The sequence below is a fragment of the Pygocentrus nattereri genome, chromosome 21, assembly GCF_015220715.1.
Source record: "Pygocentrus nattereri isolate fPygNat1 chromosome 21, fPygNat1.pri, whole genome shotgun sequence".
In the NCBI taxonomy this organism is placed as follows: domain Eukaryota; kingdom Metazoa; phylum Chordata; class Actinopteri; order Characiformes; family Serrasalmidae; genus Pygocentrus; species Pygocentrus nattereri.
The window spans coordinates 28,520,889-28,542,548 of NC_051231.1; the positions used below are offsets into that span (position 1 = coordinate 28,520,889).

The following is a 21,660-nucleotide window of genomic DNA, read 5'->3' on the forward strand; positions in this document are numbered from 1 at the left end:
GTTCACTCATAATTCATAGTAAGTTAAACCTGCAGTATCAACAATCATGGCAGACTCTAAAAGCAAAGCCTCATTACTTACTTGATCATGCATGCAGCTCTTTTAAGCAAACAGCACGTTTGGATACACAATGCAGTTTAAACTTGGATTAAACATAAAATTCCCAGCAGAGGGCTACCACATCTGCTCATATAAGAGCTGAACTTTATTTCAAAGTTCACGTCTGAAAACTGCCTGACTGCTTTATAATACGCCAAGGGACCGATTCACAGACCCAGGTAAGGCCTAAGCCTGGACTACGGGAAATATTCAACTGCAGTTTAGTCCAAGACTGCTTTAAGGGAAATTACACACTTCTAAACATTTCTCCATAATTCAGGCGTGGAGGTGTAAAGAAAGTCATTCCGAGTGGTTTGATGTGAAGCGGTTCACTATAGAGAAACTTTACAGTGGTGGAACCAGAGGTCATGATGTATAGAACCATTTTATTCTAAAGTGGTCAGTGAACACACACGGGTTTAATACGTAATGCCGATGATAAAATAATGGTAAATCTGAAGAAAAAAAATGTTTTATTTTTGTGCCATTTTCCCCACAATGCCCTGCAGGTGTCTCTCCACTACAAACTGCTTTTAGAAATACCTTTTAGGCCAAAACTCAACCATCATAAAACAGTATTTCAGGCAATACACTGCAGATTCATAACCATTCCATGTTAGAGAGTTTTAGAGGCACTAAACTCTTCATTCCTATCTGTCTTAAATTAAGATCTGACCGGTCAAGACGATGTTTCAATAATTCATATCATAGAAGCGAATCTTAATTTAGGAATCTTACAGTGTCTTAAATCTTAAGCTTCTCTCCTCTTCTGGAAGAGGAAAAAAGAAAGAAAGAAATGTCAAAAAGAAAGAAAGAAAGAAAGAAAAACAAAGAAAGAAAAACAAAGAAAGAGAAAGGTCAGAAAGAAAAAGGTTAAAAAAGAATGTTATAAATAAAAAGAAAGAAAAAGAAAGATAAGAAAGAAAGAAAGGTTAAAAAAGAAAAAGGTTAGAAATAAAAAGAAAGAAAGAAGACAGAGAAAGGAAAAGAAAGGTCAGAAAGAAAGAAAAAGAAAGGTCAGAAAGAAAGAAAGAAAGAAAGAAAGAAAGAAAGAAAAAGAAAGGTCAGAAAGAAAGAAAAAGAAAGGTCAGAAAGAAAGAAAAAGAAAGGTTAAAAAAAGAAAAAGGTTAGAAATAAAAAGAAAGAAAGAAAGAAAGGAAAAGCAATAGAAAACGAATCAGTCTACGGTCATGTCTGTTACCTAGCAACCAACCCACACGCGCACAGCTGAAACATAGAAACACGTAATCAAGCTATTTAGCCAGAAAGCTAGCATTAGCTATGCTGCCGTTACTGAGGTACAAAAAACCGCCATAGAAACAGACGGTTAAAACAGAAGTTAAGACGCTGTGGGGTTCATCTTAAAGTTAGGACGGTGTTTAGGAGATCCAGTCTAGTCTGGGTGTTTCTGTAATGCTGTTTTCATATCTGGAGTTAACGGATAAGATTATGAACTGTTGTTCTGTAAAAGCTTCTGTGCTAAATTCAGTCCTAACTGAAGTTGTCATGGTGACTAAGCAGGTAAGATTTCAGACCTTAGAAGGTCTTTTATATTTATATATATATATATATATATATATATATATATAATTCCTCTTTATCCCACTTATATAAATGATCTGTAAAGACCACGGTACTTAAACTACAGAATTCTGCCCTCTTCAAAAGGTTCTACAGCTACAGTCCTACTAAACTAGATTTACATCAGAATTCACACAAGGAAAAAACTCGTAAGAGCAAAAATGTGACTTTAATAGACACTTGCCATGTTAAACACTTCAACATCTTTAGCATTGTAAGTGTACAGCGGTTCGAGTTCATCTGAATAAATTAATGTGAGAAGGAGACTCAAACTTGCCTTTGTTTGGAGGCTTTTGAGAAAGAATTAGCCAGTCAAATGATCATAAACAACACCAAAAGCTTCCAGCTATCACTTCTGAGGCAGACGGCGTTCTCTCAAACGTCAGGTTAGCTGGCTAACTGCCAGCTTTCATAAACCAGTGTTGAATTAGCTGGTTAACTCTAAAATCCTGCTTTGGAAACCAGTTTTGAACTAGACTCCGAAGGCCTGTTCCGTGCATTACTCCCTCAGTTTGGTAGCTGTAACATGTTCACTGGTAGATTAAGCATTAAAAGCTTTCACAAACTTCAGAGCTATTTACCTTTTATCAGTTATTTGGTTCAGAGAGTCTACCTGATGATGGCGCCGAGTGGAGTTAGCATTAGCTAATGGTGTTTGCTGAAGATTAGATACTGGCCGGTCCCTGTGTGGAAACCATCACCAAGCGAGTCATTTTATCATTCCCTTTTGACATTTTGGCAGCATTATTTGCTATTACTAACAGTATTTGTTAGTTTTTAGAGTTCTTGTTTTCCGTCGGTGTTACAAAATGCAGTCAGTAAAAAAAAAACAACACAATACAGTTCAAATGTACCACAGGCTAACCATAATGTGAGTGAAGCAGCATCATTGTGGTTTGTATCTTGATGGAAGAGCTGAACATGATGTCAAGTCTCCAGTTAAGGCGACACAATTAGTCATATTGCTTTTATACCAAAACTTCATAACATTAGTTTTTCCACACTATTTGATAAAGCTGTTTTTTTACATTACGTGGACGTTTCACAATGATTGAACTAATTGAAATGGTCCAAAATCTTATGAATGTTAGTCTTTTCTTATATATTGTCGCTGTCCAGAGAAACGCATGTATCTCCGAAATGGTAAACATATACTTTATGTCTAAGTACAATGTAAGGCTTTGTTCACACAGCAGGTAAAAGTCTAAATCCCATCTTTTTCTTCATATGTGACACAGATGTGTGTGTGTGTGTGTGTGTGAACAGCGAAAACACACCGAACGTGACTTTTATAAGTGATACTGAAATCTGATCTGCGGCAATGCAACCGAGTCTGAACAGCCAGATCGCAATTAATGCGATTTTCACATCAATCCAACTAGACATTCGTCATCATTTCGTGCTTCTGAGACTCAAACATTTGGGCTGATGTTTCTGTAAAAAAATCAGAAGAGAAGCATCCAAAACCCCCCGTGTTTGACGAGATTTCAGAAGAAATGGCCGAATGTGGCCGGAGAAGAACTGAGAACTGTCACAAGTCTGAAAGCAAAGTTTAAAGAATCCGAGGACATGAACCGAAGAAGTGACCGCGCCCTTTTTATGGCTTGAACACATTCTGGGTGATGATCCCAGCCAGTCAATGAAGCTTCATGATGGCTCCTGTGATGCTGGTGAAGATGAAGCTGAAAGCTAAGGGAGCGACTGGCGTTCGCTGGCAGTTGTGATTGTTTACCTCTGGACCTCTGGATGAGCCACATTGAAGCGCTGCTCATTTGCTGCATGCAGGTCCGCAGAGGAGCCTGATCTGTTCGGGCTAACGACGCATACAGATCACACTTAAAAGATATTATGAACAGCCAAAGAATAAAATCCGATTTGGTGAGAAAATCCGATTTGGGCCACTTTTACCTGCTGTGTGAACATAGCCTAAGTTAACGTAAAGGTGAGGTTTTATTCTGGAGCATTTCTATTGGTCCGTTCTTCATGAAATTTTTGCACAATGTAAAAGGACAGCTGGTGTTTTCAGATGATGTAGAAAAATAATAAAATTTTTATGGACAGTGACGATATGAAATTTCATTATGACCTCTGCTATATGTCTGCTAGAAATGCGTCATGAAGCAGTACAGCCTCCTCCACTACTTGACAACCGAGTAGTTTCAGTTTCTAGTTGAAGCTCTGCTCAATCTGCGTTCAACTTAACTCGGAAGTGGGAAGTCGGAGCTTGGAATTGTCATTTTCGACGTCTGCGCATTTGAACGCTGTTAAAAATGCCAGGTAACGTAACGATCATGGTGTATTTACTTCACAGTCAGCGTTACAGGTTTAACCAACTACCGAGTCTGTATCTTAACTGATGTACAGTAAACGCCATTTAAAATTAGAGAAGTGATGGGAATTCTCAGTTGATACTCAGTTTGATGTCGGAAGTTCAGAGTTAGAAGCTTTAGTCGAACGCAGCGTCGGTGCGAGTATTTTAGTGATTTTGTGTTCTGTGACTGCACAGATTTTTTTGGGATCTTTTGAAACTCCTTCTGAAAATTTAGACATTTCGACAAATGTTCAGACCTGAATCAGAATACCATTAGAATGTTGCCCCCTTGATACCAAAGTGCTGAAATATCTTCGCTGCTGTGCTCATGCACACACGAAAAGTCTTCTCCCCTCATTGTACCATCCTGGGCCTGACCAGTTCAATGCCTAACTCTTCCTTTATAAAGACCAGTAAACATGAACCGCGTCAGAAGGCCGTGTAGGAAAGTTATAGGGCTTATTTGAATGTCAAGTGCAGGAAATATTCAATTTCATGAAAAAAAGCAAAAAAAAAAAGCAAAAAAAATGACAGAGTCTTTGTTCTAAGGCACCAGGGCTGAAGAACCGGGAAAAGCTTGGGAGGTTTTTTAAAAAAAAAAAAAAAAAAAAAGGAAAAATAGCATCACTCTGTTCGGACCATGCACAGAATAGATTCAAATACTCTTTTGTAAAAGTTATATAATAATAATAATAATAATAATAATAATAATTATATATATGTGTGTGTGTGTGTGTGTACATGTAAACACACACACACACACACACACAGACACACACATATATATATATATATATATATATATATATATGAAAACTCTTATGTACAATTCAAAGTCCAATGTTATAGCACTCTGTTGTATCGTACAGTATTCCCTACATTAGCATGCTTCAAAATGCAAGTCACATTTTCGAATGGTGAACGAAGCCTCCCTGAGGAGGATTTAAAACTATGTACAGCTGTAACGCTCGGACAGGGGTGTGAACGTCCCCCGTTCAAGCTTCGCCTTCAAACTCCGGGACGCCCCGATTCTGCATTCAGACGCACGGGGCCAGCTCGATCTGCGCCCCTCAGTTTGAGGTAGCAGTTCGCAGTGCAAAGAGGATAGAAAAATAATAAGAGTCTTTGCCAGGGTGGCGGCGGGTTAGTCACTGGCCCGCCTGAGGGGGGTGCTCTCACTCTGGGTGGGTCTGGCCGTGTGCGTGTGTCCATTAGGCAACAGAGTCTTTGTGAGCTCAGAACCACATTCAGTGTCCATGTGGGCAGGGGGGAGGGGCGTTGGCTTGGCTGGATGATGGTAGCTGTCATCCGCTGACGGAGAGCTTGCTGTCCCTGTCTTCTTTGCCAAAGACCCTAAAACATATGATCATAAAATAAGGTTTACTTGAGATATGGGCGAGGACACTAACAGTAATTCTGGAAATCAAACATTCTTTCAATTTTGGTTATGCACATTCTTGCTAATTTTGTAAAAAAAATTATTAAGCCTTTCTGGTCTGATACAATTTTTTAATATGTCCTTATCTGAACACATCTGCCGATACTGATGCTGATACATAAGCATTTATAAAATGTAAAAATTGTGACTACATCCACCTGAATGCATTATAGAAAAACACAGGGATTTATTCTGATGTGAAATATATTTTAGTACCTATTTAGAACAGTAGCCAGTTTCACCTAAACATTATGCTCTTCCACACTTCAGACAATACATCAAATATCAGTTTGAAATATTATTTAAGTGAAATATCAATAAAACCAAAAAATGGATCAGCTGGTACTGATATGAGTCTGATAACATGCACACACACAAACAACTCTGCTACTTGTATCACTACTCAGACTTAACTGAGCATTAAAAAATAGATATAACTAGAACTGGGCAATAAAAAAAATGTTATGAACTTTAAACTGGCTTGACGGAGACGCTTCAAGTTAACCACTGCTGATTGTTTTTGATAATTGAATTTATATATTAATTGCAGGTAGTTACTATGGTATTGCTACAAGGTTGCTATGGTATTCCAGTTCGTTGTTATGGCACTGCTTGGTGGTTGTTGTCAGCATGCCTGTGTGAAAATGACGTAAGAGAAGTGTCCAAAAACATTTGGTTACAGTATATACTGGCTATGATGGGGTTCAATCCCCTGCCCAGGCAAGCACTCCACACTATACCAATAAGAGTCCTGGGGAAGACTCCTAACACCTTCGTATTCCTGTGTAAAATGATCAAATTGTAAGTTGCTCTGGATAAGAGCTTCTGCCAAATGCTGTAAATGTAACTGTAATGATGGAATAAGAAGCACTATATGTTATAGAAGTGAAATGACTCAGGATTGTAAGCAAGTTGTACAAACACAAAGTCAAATCAGCAAGCAGCCTCTTTATGTGTAGCGGTTTTAGCTTGAAAGCTGTAGGAGGAGCAGCGCGGCTGTTACTGTTACTTTTTTGGTCATAACCCGTCTTATTTAGGAATACCGTACACAATACAGTCACGGCAACCCAACGATCCTGAAGTGAACTCATTTTCAGATGGACAGAATGTTCACACGTTCTCCCATCTGGCCCTGAGGCCATGGAATGCTGTGTGCGACCACACACCTTCTTTTCGTTCCTAAAGCCAAGCTGAGCTAAATCATTCCATCATATCTGAGGACAGGACAGAACCTGCCCCAGCTTTCATTAGGTGATGATGGAAACAGCATTTCTCTTGATTTATGAACTGAGGGCGGATCTTCATGATTCAAACTCGCTACCGAAGTATGACACTCGGATATTGGGCAATGAAACATGTGCAGAGCTGTCAATGTGAGCCAAAGTCAGTCTGTCCTCATCGCTAGTAGGACGGGCATTTTGACTATTCAAATATACACATTTTAAGCAAACAGTACGCCAACAACATATTTTATACTGTTTTGAATAAAAGCGTAAATACCAAATCTTTTCATCGCGTAGCATAAAAGGTGAAGCATACCGGATGGTTAACTTGATTTAGTGGGTTATCTTTGTGTTTTAAGTGTATGTAATTTAACGTACTACCAACATGATAAACTAAATAAACCGAATCTGTGCAAAGCCATTTGTTAAAAAACGTCATTCACTTTGTAGTTAATAGTTAGTTTCCTTACCTTTTCTGTCGCTGTGTTTCTTGTGCGATGACCTGTCATGGTTGCTGGGAAAGACGGGCTGGTTGTCTCTCCTGACGCCGTTGGGTGTGCCGTTGCAGTGTGCATCGCCCGTCCTTTGACTGGTGAAGGTTGAGGGAGGCTGCGCCTGCTGGTACTCTGGACCTGAAGGGGACGCTATCCCCTGGGGGTGGTAGTCTGATGGCTTGGAGTAGGTGGTGCTGTTTTCCATGCAGTCCGTGCACACCACCGGAACATCAAAGCCACCTGGAAGGAAGACAAATACAGGAAAATAGCTCAAGTTCAGCCCATACCGTATTTCAGTTTAGAGTCAATTCTGAGAGAGAATTTATCATATTACTGTCACATGCCCAGCCCTACTAGTATGTAAGGTTTCCATTCAGAAGTGAGGAAGTGTGGTTCACAGCCAGACCCTTACATTTTAAGGAGGTAACATGTTAAAAACATGGTTTATCCGGCATACCATTGCTATCTCTGTGTCCACTGGGCTGGGAGCCTCCACTGGACTCCACACGTATACATATGTCCTGCCTCTCGGACAGTGTCCCCTGTGAGGACAGGTAGCTTGGGACATCGGGAGGGACAATTGTCTCATCTGGAAGATTGGAAAAAATTTGGAAAGACGGTCAGTTTCTTGTTGACACAGCAAAGTAGAATTTTGTAATGAATCAAGATGTAAAAATGCATCAGAGCATCTAATGGGGGATCTGAACTGCACTGAATTTTGCATTTTGAAAGGCTATTACAAATTATAACTGATTATAACAATATTCAATAGCCACTCATTCTGTGTCTAAAATACATTTCTCTATTTTCTTAAAAATTCTGGTTCGGTTCTGTTTTCTTTTTCTATTTTACTGTTGTGTAAATACGTCACAATATATTAATCACTTACTAATAAAGCTGAATCTTTAGGTCAAAGATTTACATCACTCCCTTGGTCATAAAAAGTGTGTAGTTCAATTAAAACAGTGGACGAATGAAACGCAGGTCTTCAACACGCACCAGTATTAACGCTGCACTCTTCGCTCTTCTTCCTTGTCTGGTAGATGATGCAAACCCACACCAGTGAGGTCACTACAATGCTGGTCACCACAGCAATAACGATGATGCCCACTGTGACAGTACTGGGGCCAGATGGTGGAGTGCAGGGACCAGTGTGCCGCTGGTACACACTCAGCCTGCAGTGAGCGCGCTCCGTGCCCAGCGGGTTGGACATGACGCAGGTGTAGCGGCCGGCGTCCTCCACGGCGGCGCTGCCGATCACTAGCAGCTGGTTGCCAGGGGTAAAGTGGTAGCGGTCACTGGGCCGCAGGGGCTCCTCCCCCCGGAGCCAGGTGATGCGGGGTGGGGGGCTTCCCAGAGCTTTACATTGCAGAGCTACAGTCTCTCCAACGACAACACTGCGGTCCTCCATACCTTGCGCCAAGTGGGGCATCTCTGTAAATTGAAGTGAATAAACTTGAGAAAACATCCCCAACAGGGCAAGTTATGTATAAACATAAATAATCAACAAAAGACAACAGTAAATCAACATTATATCGTGCCTTGCATTGATGAAATGCAGCCCAAAGTGCTTCGTGGATATAAAACATAAAAATTAAAACGAGAGACAGTAAAAATGAATAAAACAGGATTAAAAATAGAACAAAAGTGCCAATGTTTAAAAAAATAATCCAAATAAAACTATACAAGCAAAAAAGATAAAACCCAGTAAAATGACTGTACTATTAGCTAACGAAAGGCCTGAGGAAAAAGGAAGGTCATGAAGGTGAATCGATTTTCCAAAACCTCTGCGTATTTCAGTCGTTGATGTGAAATGGCTCATTGTGGGGGCACTCACTCAGGACCAGGGATTGAAGTGTTTACAGAGGAAATATTTTATTTATTTTCCCAAACCACCAGTGAGCCTACACCTCTGAGTTTTTAAACCTAATGTTGGAAAGGGGGGGTGACTTTGCACGACACCCTGCACGCATTTTAAGCCTTCTCAAAACCCAAAACAATGACAAACTCTTCAGATGTCTGGTTCCTACCATCATCACTATGTTCGATTCTGACTGAGTGAGTGAGTTTCTTTAGAATGGAGCATTTCACGACTTGCATAATCAAATTACTTGTATAACCACTTCATTATGACTTGCATAAGCATTTCATTATGCACACAGTGGAATTCCCCAATAGGTTTGCTTTTTTATTGGTGGCAGATCACAGGCAGTGCGTTCCACAGACGTGGCTAAAAGCACTTTCACCTACTTTTGATTCGACTCAAAGCATGAACGAAGCCAAATTCCTAGAGTTCTGTTTGGGTTTTAGTTGATCACGTCTGAAGTTTGCACTGGAACTATGTGACTAAAGTACAGAACAAGAAAAGTTCACAGCCCATCAATTAGTATCGTGCAACCTGCATGAATGAATCATTTCTATAGACTTGCTAATGTGGTTTCTGACGCTGTACAACACACTGTTATCTATAAGAACGTGCGGAGAAAATGCAGTCCGTCTTTCCGCTACACTCGGAATAAGACGAAGATTGTTTACACTTGATTCTGCTGAAATGTTCCTGACTTGATTTGTGGTTGTGCTCAAAGTAGAAGTTCTTTGAAAAGTTCGAGATTCAAGCTAAACAAGCAGCATACAAAGATGGAACGAATTTAAAAATAAATAAAACGGATTCCATGTGTTTCGGCTTCAAGCGAAAATGAGAGAGAAATCAGATAAGTGGGAAAAAAAGCTGAAACTTTGACTTCCTGTCTGTCTGTTATTCCTGCAGGTGGCTGTGTAAAGCAGCTGAGCTCGGGCCTGAGAAAAGCTCTCATATCCCAGTGATTAAGCGCAATAGCCTCTCTGTGACCCCTCTCTGACCCTTCACCTCTGACGCCAAACACAAGGCCACAGCTGCACCAAACAAAACAAATATATAAAAACATTCTTTCGTGCTGCAGAACAGAGCTAGAGTTAGTTAAATCCCAGCAGCTTTAGACCCAACAGAGCTCTCGCTCTCTCTCTCTCTAAACTCAACCCAATAGGACTCTCTCTCTCTCTGTAACCTCAATAGGACTCACTCGCTCTCACCAACTCTTTAACCTAGACACACAAGATCTGTCTCTATAAAATAAGCCTATTACAACTCACTCTCTTCGTCTGTAACAGAACCAATAGGGCTTGGTTTCTCTCAACTAGGGCTGCAACTAATGATTATTACTGCAGTCCATTAATGTGTCGCCTATTGTTTGATTAATCGACTAATCTGCGGTTTCCTCTCGCTTCTCTCCCATCATTCAAAGCTCCAAATAACAGACTACATATCGCCCCCACACTTCCTGTAGTGTACTGCAATCTGTCAAAAAAGTCAAATGCAATGCATGTATCAAAACCTCATATCTCCCAATTGGTAACATGGTAGCAGTTTACTCAAACATGTCTACATAACACTGACATAACCAAGCCATAAACAGGCCATGCAAGATATCATTTGCTGTCATGAGTTGTCACATCCCATTCTGTTCAGTAATATGACAGTGTCATATTACCATTATTTGTAACTGTCATGACCACTTATGTCATGTTAACCAACATAATGACATCTATCATGACAATCATACTGGATAAAAGCTGTCATGTAAACTCATGACAGCATGTGAATATCTGCCTTGATACATTTGTGGCATGATTATGTCAATGTTCTGTAGCAGAGTTCAAGTCTTGCAGGTAAATGGAAAAAATGTCCTTTATGTTATTGACATTTTATTTCAATTCTATTGGTCCACTCATAATCAGTCACACATCTGAGTTCATTTACTGACATCCTAATAAAACACTTTCAATTTATCGCTCTACTATTTACATTAGGAGGCCTCCCACTGTGAGAGGACGGCCCAAAAGAGGGGGGTTCTGGGAGAGTTCCCTAATTCTCAGTGGCACTCTTACCTAGTACAGTGAGTGTGACGTTGGCTGAGATCATCCCAGCTGTGTTTTTGGCGGTGCAGCTGTAAACACCCATGTCCTCGGGCTTCACGTCCATGATGAAGAAGACATCGTCATCGGGCATCACCTGCATGCGCCTCTCACGAGCGGCCGGGAAGTCTGTGCCACCGTCCTTCTGCCACGCCACCTGAGGGGGCGGGTAACCTTTAGCCGCGCACTCCAGACGAGCCTTGGTGCCCGCCCGGATGGTCAGGTCACGAGGTGTTTTCACAAAGGAAGGCAGCACTGTGAGGGAAAAGCAGACAGAGCAGAGAATTAACCATAACAAAGTTGATTCCTCCTAAACTAACTACATAAAACACCAAACAGAGCTACTATTCACAGCTGTGGCTAACTTAATAGGGTTTGGGAAACAGGCCGGGCTGGCATGAAACCGCAGGAAATAAATAAAATAAAACGCTTGAAGACAATCAATTTACTGGGCAAACAGACAGACCATGTAATACTGAGTCTGTCTGCACAGAAAGGCCACTAAATCAATTTGTTCCAAACTCCGAATGTGTGTGGAGAAACTGGTTAAAAATTAAAGGGGAAAATGGACACTAATCACATTTCTGCTCTGAAGCCGAGTGAGTATCCCTGTTTACGTTCCTCAATCCAGCTCATCAGCCCTGGATCTAAACACAATGAAGCTGAAAGGACATGAAACTGAGAGTTAGGCATCCACAAATTATTCCTAATCCTTCCGTGAGCGAGTGACCATCCTAGACACTATTCCATCCAAGAAATCAGCTTGAGCTTCTTCATGTCAAATACAAAGCATAAAGTCAACGAAATTATGTGAGGTTTAAAGTGATGGTTTGGTCAAAAATCAGATTAGCCCGATTTGCTCTCTACCCCAGCTAATCAGGCCAGACATACTGCAAGTCCATTGGAGATTATGTAATAGCTCGATGCAGTTTGGGGCAAGTGGGCTACCGCACACTGGATGTGCTGCACAGCATCGCTTAATGTTAATGTTGGCTTGACAAATCTAGTAATATGAAATCGCAGGCAGTCGCTAAAGCCAGTCATATACTGTGTGATTTTAGAAATCTTGTTCTTTGGTTACAGCCCACACTGTACGTTTGAATTGCCCCTGATGTACCGCAAAAGCTTGCGATTTATACGCTAACTGTATGAGAACACCTCGGTCCGAGTGACCTGATGCGACGTGGTTGCTCACACTACATGTGAAACATAGCCTCTACAGACAGCTCTGTCTGCAATAAAGCTGTTTCATTCAAAACAACACGCTGTGCCTCTGATGACCTGATCAAGACGCTGGCTGAATCTCAAATTGCTTCCTGCTCCCTACACATAAAAAAATAGCTGGTCCTGCACCCATAAAGGGCATCCCATGTCTAGTGAATAGCCTTTTGGGATTCAGTCATGTGTTCACAGTTCCATACTGGACAAAGTGTAGAAGCTAGGACATTGTGCACTACATAGGAAGTAGTGGGCAGTTTGAGATGCAGCCAAACAGCTTTGCTAACTTGTGCCACACTGTGCACTGAAGCTGAAGAGCAGGCGGTCTACAGACAGACAGCTCTACAAAGACAAAACATCACTATTCATTTATACCTCTCAATTCAACTCAGTCAAATGGCGCAAAGTCGGCAAACACGGACGCTGCTGCTGCAAATGTGAGACAAGTGAGCAAAATTTCTGACATGTCAGAAATCCATCCGATCGTCCAACTGCTCAATCGGAGCTCGGTTAAGCAGTTAATCAGGCATCCCTACCCCTCTCACACTGCACGGCAAACGACGGCCGATTATGAAATTCAGCTAAAATTGCACAGTGTATGTGTGGCTTAAGGTGTTGCCAGGCTACTGCTATATTACCCCAGGTGGATGCTAAGGTTTTGCTTGGCCACTGTTGTATTATCCCAGGTGGTTGCTAAGGTGTTGCTAGGCCAGGCCTATGATATCCCAGGTGGTAGCTAATATATTTGTGGCAGTTAAATTGTATGTTTCTCAACATTAAGTTATTCATTTCCTAAGGGGGAAAAAATTTTGGACGAAGGAAAATCATATACACCAATGGTCCCAAAAGCACAAGCACACTATTTCCATATGGACTCGATGATTTATGGTTGTAAATCAAGAACTGCTACCCATGAAAATGGTATGTGAAGAGAGCATAGAATGCAAAAATGAGGAACAAGAAAAAAGAAGAAAGTCTCCTAACGTAAAATGTCAGGATATAAACTCCATGATGTTCTGTAATTCTGTAATGTGTGAAGTGCAAACCTACCGCTGACGCTGAGACGGGCTTTGTTGGAGTAGGTGGAGCCGAAGTGGTTGGAGATGATGCACTGATAGCGCCCCTCTTGCTCAAAGGTGATGTGTCTGAGGTGGAGGACGGTGGTGTACTCCATGACGCCACCATCGCTGGAGCGCACGTGGGCGAAGTTCTCCACCTCAGCCTGATCAAGTGTCTCCTGGTCTTTGCGCCACGTGAAGGTCATGGGAGAGCTGCTGCTGCTGGCCGCCGTGCAGGTCAGTCGCACGTCCTTCCCCAGCACCGCTGCCGTTGGCACCGGGTGAACCGTGATCTGGGGCTTGGGCAGGTCGTCTACAGGAAATACACAGGATGAAGGAAAAGAAGACAGAAATATGCTTCTGAGGGGCTGAGAATCTAATAAACTAGAATAATACTGTTGTGAATCTCAAGGACGTTATCTCTTTTGCATGTATTTCTGTGTCCCACTATTCTTAAAATATGCTGCAAAAACGAAATATATGTACGATTTTTATACTCATTCCCAGCTGTAACCCATTAACTATTTCCCATTTACTTGTTCTTATAGGAAAAGAGGTTGAAGTCATTCACAAAAACCAACATATTTGCATATATCCACCTATTCCGCCTACAGCAGCTTAGCTCTGCCCACTCTGAAGTTATAAGGAGTGTTTCAGCCCAGACTGCTTTTTTGAACAAAGCACAATAAAGAGCCAATCAGAGCAGAGATCACATACATATTACATATTTTTATTTAACTGATGCAATCAAGTCTCTAATAAAGTCTCACAGCATGTAAACATCTGGCTAGATCAGTTTTATCAGGGCTGGAAGTGAACTATCCAGGAGTACGATGGGCAGCTTACCACACACAAAGCTCTGCAGCGGAACCAGGAAGATGCTGATGCCTTTCAGGCTCTCCGGGTGCGCACATGCAGCCTGAACGCCCGTCTGCAGACCACGGGTCACCACCCACTCGGGAAACCAGTGGAGCTGGCAATCACACAGGAAACTATCGCTCAGGATTTCACTATGGAAGGGAAAAGAGAACGTTTTAATACTGAATTTTCCCTCTTTTTAAAAGGCAATTCAAACAGGGGGTTTCAATTTTGCAAGACATTTATAGCCCTTTCTGACACAGCCTTGAGAGAATTGTCATTTAATTGGAAGAAATGTCACTTTAATAGCAAGAGTGTGTGAGCTAATGTTCGTATGTCCACGGACAAGCTTAAAAAAGAAACCGCTCGGTCAAAAATGCTAATATGCTAATAATTAATGGAAGTTTATAGTCACCAAATGGTACGCTGTCATTTGCACAATGGTTATTGATGGCTGTCTGCTTTCATGCACTATTAAGAACAGTGACATTTTTGGCTGAACTATTCCTTTAAGGGGACTTACAGGCTGCGCAAGTTCTTCATCTTGCTGAAGGCTTCTGGTAGAATGGAGCGGATGGCATTTTCCCCCAGGTTCCTGTCCGGAGATTAAACATCATCAGACTGGACACGGAGAACATGGGAACGTCCCCAATACACACAAACCTCTCAAACATTTCTCTCTCTGTCTCACTCACACAGGCCACATATCCTTTATAGGCAACATCTATGAGAGATTGATATCCTAAATCCTTATGTTTGAGAAATGTTTGAGGTGGGCCAACAAGGCGAAGCAAAATACAAATATATCACCACTAAAAATAGTTTTTACAAACATCTTATAACATTACACTGTATTTTTTGCAGCTAAATGTCTATAATACAAAACAATTTAGAATGGAAAAAGTAAGTTATAGTGTAAAGTATGTTTGTTCTTTCAATGAGCAAGGAGGCGGGACTAGTGTAGCTTTCTATGAGGCCAAATCAAACATCCTCACAGACCAGATTTGGCCAGCAGGCCACATTTTCAACAACCCTGTTCTAAATGCTTTATATTCTGAAAGCTATATATTCTCAAAGCTCTACACTTGGGGAGGGAAGAGAACAGAGAAACTACATCCAAGTGAAAGAATGGGTCAGAATCTTAATAAGTGGTGGAAGTACGGAGCAAGAAACGTATAACTGAGTGAAAGTAAGAGAGGATCGACATTTACATGCACTCAATTACATAAAAGAAAATAAACATAGGAGGGCCCATATTCTACATTATCCTTATATTTCCTCCCTGAGGTCCACTTGTAAGGTTTGTTTGTGTTACGTACCAAAATCATCCTTAATTAATTTCTAAATGACCGTTTTCTAACTTCTTTTTAGCGCTTAGGATGACTGTTATGTTGCAGTGCCTTTAAGACTGTTATATGTAAATGAGCTCTGAGTAAATGAGTTCTGATTGGCTGCCCTGTACCATGCCTCTTCCAAAAAGCAATCCAGACTGAAACACTCTTTATAACTTCAGCATAACGAACAGGGCTTAACTGCTGTAGGCCGAATGGGTGGATATATGTAAAATGTGATGCTTTCTGTGACATCGCAATAACAGTGAATTCATAGTTTTCACAGCAGCATAGTTTCGATGTGCACTGGGGAGTCAAAAGTATGTTTTTTAGCTTTAAAACAAATTGGAATGATTGTATAATTTTCATTTTACATTAATATGGATTTCTCTGGATATTTAAAAAAAAAAAGCATTTGAGCTCGACTGACTGGCAAAAGAAAAAGAGGAAAATCTCTTGGGCTTTGATGTTTGTGAGGAGCACTTCAAACAACTAAATGAAAATATAAGAAGTAAAACGTTTTTTCTTGGAAATGTAATTGAGTAAAATTACAAGTGCTTAAATGCAATAATACTTGAGGAAAGTACAGTAATACTTAAATATAGTAAATTACTCAACTTAAATAAAGTACAATTACTCAACTTTTTTCCAGCCCTGGTTCTATATTTGAAAGCTGCTCCTCTAACACACAAGGCTCTTTTATAAATTCCATTTCTTTGACAAAACGGCCCATATGCTCAATAACTGTTCCTCTCGCAGAAGAAATAGGCTGAAGTTGAAGCTGGCTGGAGCGGGACTCCGAGCAGCTGGCCGAGCAAGCGGCCTCACTCTTCTCCTTTTACAAAGACGCTATTAAATTGCTAGCAGCCCTCTCAAGCATCTGCTTTTGGCAGAGAGCGGAGAGTGCCGCACGGCATTATGGGATACTCACAGGTGCTCCAGGGCTTCCAGGCCCGAGAAGGCTCTCTTGGCCACCGACTTGATCCTGTTTCCAAACAGCGTTCTGCCATTTTCCAAACACGGGAGGCGGAGGGGATGCCGGTAACACCGGGGAGAGAACATGGACGAGGGGAAAATGAAAGGGAGGGGGGAACAGGAACGAGACGGGAATGGCAAAAGAAAGAAAGAAAGAGAAACAATTAAATTAAAAATTGTATGAATACAAAGGCATTCAGAGAGTGACAATGAAATTAACATTAAATAATAGTGTGGGGAAAGGAAATAGGACAGAGAGAGAAATTAGTATAGCTGAAACTGATAAGGGGGGGTGGGATTGAAGGTATTGGTCATTTGAACTGCGCAGAGATTAGGAAGAGGGTGAGGGATTGGGGCTCCAGTGCCGCCCTTCAAAGCGCACTTTTATCTTTATTAGAATTTAGTGGCGATGACAGGGCGGGGCCCGCGCGCCCGCCCGCATGAAAGGGGGCTTCAGTGACAGGACAACCCGGCAGCTTGTAGAGTAATAAACAGCGGCCTTGTCATGGGCTGTGGTTCAAACGCAGAACAAGCTGCTTGAACCCTTCTAGGGGGCTAATCCCACTCGTTCTTCAAAAGCTGCCCCCGAGACACACACTCTCACACACACACACACAGAGCTGGCTGAGGGATATGACCTCAGTAATGGAAGATCTTAGTCCCCCATATGAATACGCAGTGTAACCCATCAATGCGGGATCTCCTGACTCTCCTGACTGAGGATTACAGAGAATGAAACTCTGTCCATAAGGCACGTCAAGGAAAGCGACGGCTTGACCAAAAACCAAACGTATACAGTTTTCTTCCTATCGCAAACGTAGCCTATTAGGTTATGTTCGGTATCTGGAATTTGCTTTAGTCCTGCACTGGAGCTACGAGGCTAATGAAGCTCACAAGTAAAGGAAGCTTATACCCAGCGATTAGCACTCCAAAACAATCACACACTATTCTCAAATCGTGTCGAGTCGTTATGTAATCAAATAGACCTGCTTATGTGGTTTCTGGCGCTGTATGACACTGTTATTAATAAAAACAAATGAAAACAGCATTCATTTTGAAGCTGTACTTTTTTCCGTGAAGAAAGACCAAGGTCAGGACAACAAAACAGTCCACCAACTTTACAGAAATGGTGCACAGCCAACATAGCTCACTTATTAAGAATCCAGCACTCAAGATATATGACGCAGATTGGCACTCGGCAGAACAAGGATGAAGGAGCTTGAAAAGATGTTTGAATCCATCGATTTGTCTCTACAAAGATCAGAACTGTCCAGTCTGGGGTCATCTCTGTGGCTCTTCATGGATGCGAAAACTACACATTAAACAAGTGAGACAGGAAACATACTGATCCCTCGGGCGTTGGAAAAGACTTGAGAGTACCTTGAACGGCAAAGAAAACAACTGAATCCTCAACCAAATCAAGCCAAATTAAGCATCACCTCTCACTCAAAGCCTAGATATACAATTATATGTACGCTTGGAACAGTTGAAGGTAAAAAAAAAAGAAAGATGACCAGCATCAAGTTGGATGGACAAACTCAGAAGAACCATGAGCAAGCCTTTCAGAAGCCTAAAGACCGGCTAACAAGTTGGAATCGACTCGAAGTAGGCCTGGGCGATATCTAAAAATAATATTAAAAAAGATTCACGGCGACTTGTGTGCCCCCTGCTGGAGAAAATTCAGACTGTAAGTGATTTAAGCCACGTCCACAGGCTTTCCACATTAAAAACAAGCTGTTTTCTGTCATTACAGCGGTGGTTTCATATTCAACTAACCACTAGGGCACTTATTCTGCACAGAAAATACTGCACATCAGCCGTAGAGGATGATCAGACGAACTTTCTCTTCAGGTTAGAGGTAACTTTTAGCTCGGTTTTTAGTGCAGCAAGTAACTCAGTTCCAAAGCACGTTGGTATTTATTTTGGATTCAATTCACGTGAAGTAAATTAAGAGGAATCTGTGAGCTAGCACTACAGTGTGTATGAGCTATTTAACTGTAAACTAACCCTGACTAATTCTCTCTCAGTTCTTTTACCAAAACATCGTCATCTGGTTACTCGTCCATCATCAACGATGTCCGATTACATCGTCTTATCGCCAAGGCCTATTCTGAAGGCACTTAATAATAATAGTAGATAACAGCATTAAGTTAAGTATTCAGATATTTATTATAATCTATTTAAACCCAAGGCATTAATTGAGAGAATAATAAGCTTAAACAACAATCATTTATAGGGTACATTCCATTTGGAGAAACCCCCAAAAAGTTTAACTTGAGATTTTAATTATTATTTAATTCTAATAATAATACTTTAAATGTCCACTCTGACTTTGAACAAATTTGGGGTAGTGATCCATATACAGTGCTGCTACGTGAAGGTCCGGCCCTTCAAACTGCAACACAGCTAAATCTATAGCTCTATTGGCCGAGGATGCATGATTCACACTTAAAAATTCACCAAAGCTGAACTTGACGCCGAGTTTCAAATGTAAAATATATCTGTTCAGCAAAACGCTCCCAGTCTCAAATTCCACTGAAGTGAATTATTTTGCTCATGAACTTTTGCGGACGAATGCAAGTTCACTGAGCCTTAAGGATGTGACACACTGCAGGAACCATGAGTGTGTGTAAGTGTGAGAGAGAGAGACAGACAGGACCCGTCAGCTCCCGCCTGATAGAGGCATCACCTTCACTTGTCTCTTCCGGCCCCCTGCCATCGCTACCACAAACACCCAAAACACTGGAGAGCTGTGGTCTCTCAACCTCCTCACTGACCTTTCTTCTGAGCCTCTGACCAGGTCTTCAGCTCTGTTACACTCTCCGCTTCAAGCCCCATCTCACTTGAGAACACTGCTAATAATTAAAATAAAAGCTAGCAGGGTTCAGTTAGAACTTCTAGAATGAGCCAATGCTAATAAGCCATCAGTTTGTGATTAGCTACAGTAGCTCGTTTCATCTTAAACACTGCATTGAAAGCCAACAGGGATCAGTTAGCACCCGAAAAATCAGCCCTAATGTTTTCGTAGCTACATCAGCATTTTCACTTCAATCCATCTGCTTACATATTAACCCATGAAAGCTAGTGGTATACAGCTAGTGCTGCGAAAACCAGCTAATGCTAATTAGCTAATAAATCTTCTTAGCTGTTTTAACATTTTGAGGTTACATATTTACATATTGAGTGATAAAAGTTATTAGGATTTAACACCAAATAGCTTTTATGTGTTCTTAGCTACGTCAGCATTTTGATTTGAAATACTTACATATTTAGCAATAAAACCTAATAGTGGTAAAATGGCAATGCAAAGCACAACTAATCCTAATTGTAATCCCAATTGTATTCTTCAGCTTTAATCTTTTATTTTTTATTAAATAGTAATTAGCTTTTATTTGTTCTTAGCAACATCAGCTTTTTTATTTGAAGCACCGGATTTATGTTTCTACCAGCTGGTATTTATGCATGTCTATGTTGCCTGATAGCGGTTAGCATGGCTTTCACTAGATAATATCTCATCTACATGAGCAGCCCCGTGTGTTGCATGCGGAACACACAAATATTGCATACATCTATTATGAAATAACCGAAATGAACTGGACTTCCCCATCTGCTCATTAGCATGTCATGAAAGCATATTTAGTATATATCCAAATCCCAATAAATCCATTCATATGAAAATGGGATTAAAACCCTAAGCCGTTCTCAAAAGGAGATGTAGTGTGGAGGAAGAGAAAGGGGCTGATGGGTATTTTCTCAGACCCATCAATATCCAAATAAAAAAACAAATGCGGGGGAATTAGCGACAGTGACGTGTTCAGTGGGCTGCTAAAGCTACGCGCTCCTCTCTCATCCGCTCTGGCCTCTGGGAACATCTACAGGCACAAAGCAGACGGAATGCTCTTTGATGTCATTTTTCTCTGGAACTTTCTCGCTCTTTCCCAGGCCGGGTCAATGGGCTCTCCGGCAGGGACTACTGCTTCTAGAGGGATTCTGACAGAGCCGCGCGTCACCGGACGCCTTCCACAGAGTGGCTGGGATAAAAGCAGCGAGGTGGGGGCGAGGGGGTGTTTGATGTGCCCCGACGCCCCTTTGCCCTCCCATTTCACGCCCTCTTGGGATTAGACAACAGAGCTGCAGGGCCAAGGCTGGAGTCCAGAGCTCACCTCAGCTCCTCAGAACCTCCTACACAGGACAGCCCTGCATCAAGAGTCCCTCAGCATTCAGACAGACCTCATACAGACCAAACAGTCTGATCCACAACACAGGGCACACACACAAACTCCACACGCTGCCCACTGACCAACGAGCTGGACCAGGAGAAACATACACAACTGCTTGGATGTAATGCATGAATAATAATGAAGAAAGAAAGAAGAGGGGAAGGAAACAGAAAGGAAGAAAAGAGGTAAGAGAGCTGGCAGAAAAAAAGAAAGAAAGAAAGAAGACAGGAAGGAAATAGAGAAAGGAAGAAAAGAGGTGAGAGAGGAGGGAAAAATAAAAAAGGGAAGGAAGGAAATAGAGGAGAGGAAAGAACAAGAGGTGAGTGAAGAAGTACAAAGAAAGAAAAAAGAAAGAAAAATAGAGTAAGGGAGAAAAAAGAGGAAGGAGACAGAACAGGCTGAAAAGAAAGAAAGAAGACAGAGAGAGAGAGAGAGACAGAAAGACAGAAAGAAAGAGAGAGAAAGACAGAGAGAGACAGACAGAGAGAGAAAGACAGAAAGAGAGAGGGAGAGAGAGAGACAGAGAGAGAGGGAGAGACAGAGAGAGAGAGGGACAGAGAGAAACAGAGAGAGAGAGAGAGAGAGATTCTCTGCTACATTAAACTGAGACTCCATCATACACGTGCAGGTCCTCAAGCTCAATCCAGGCCCACACATGAAAGCTATGCGTGTGAAAGCGGCGACGTGCAGGAGTCTCTGAGTGGAGCACTGAGCCCAGAGGGGGAAATAAACCTGAACTGTCTGAACTCTCCTCACACCCTGCCACTGCACACCACCTCCACCAAACAGCAGCCGCCAGAGCGAAAACTCCCCATCAGGCGCTGGGCTCGGCGCGGCCAAGGGGCAGGGAGAGTGATGGACACGAGGAGGAATGGAAGGATGGAGGGACAGAGGAAAGAAAAG

At 41.7% G+C, this 21,660-nt stretch overlaps 1 protein-coding gene across 1 annotated transcript in view; it reads right to left on the reverse strand.

The window, feature by feature from the left end:
• Nucleotides 1-4,820: 4,820 nt before the first annotated feature.
• Nucleotides 4,821-21,660, reverse strand: part of lrig1 (leucine-rich repeats and immunoglobulin-like domains 1) — a 71,707-nt gene continuing 54,867 nt past the window's right edge. The window contains exons 10-18 of the mRNA XM_017711519.2: nucleotides 16,494-16,565; nucleotides 14,755-14,826; nucleotides 14,220-14,383; nucleotides 13,366-13,686; nucleotides 11,071-11,352; nucleotides 8,146-8,580; nucleotides 7,604-7,735; nucleotides 7,123-7,386; nucleotides 4,821-5,344 (exon numbers count right to left, since the gene is read on the reverse strand). Of these exons, the coding sequence (XP_017567008.2) occupies nucleotides 5,136-5,344; nucleotides 7,123-7,386; nucleotides 7,604-7,735; nucleotides 8,146-8,580; nucleotides 11,071-11,352; nucleotides 13,366-13,686; nucleotides 14,220-14,383; nucleotides 14,755-14,826; nucleotides 16,494-16,565 (1,951 nt within the window). The 3' untranslated portion in view covers nucleotides 4,821-5,135. The remainder of the gene's footprint in view (nucleotides 5,345-7,122; nucleotides 7,387-7,603; nucleotides 7,736-8,145; nucleotides 8,581-11,070; nucleotides 11,353-13,365; nucleotides 13,687-14,219; nucleotides 14,384-14,754; nucleotides 14,827-16,493; nucleotides 16,566-21,660) is intronic.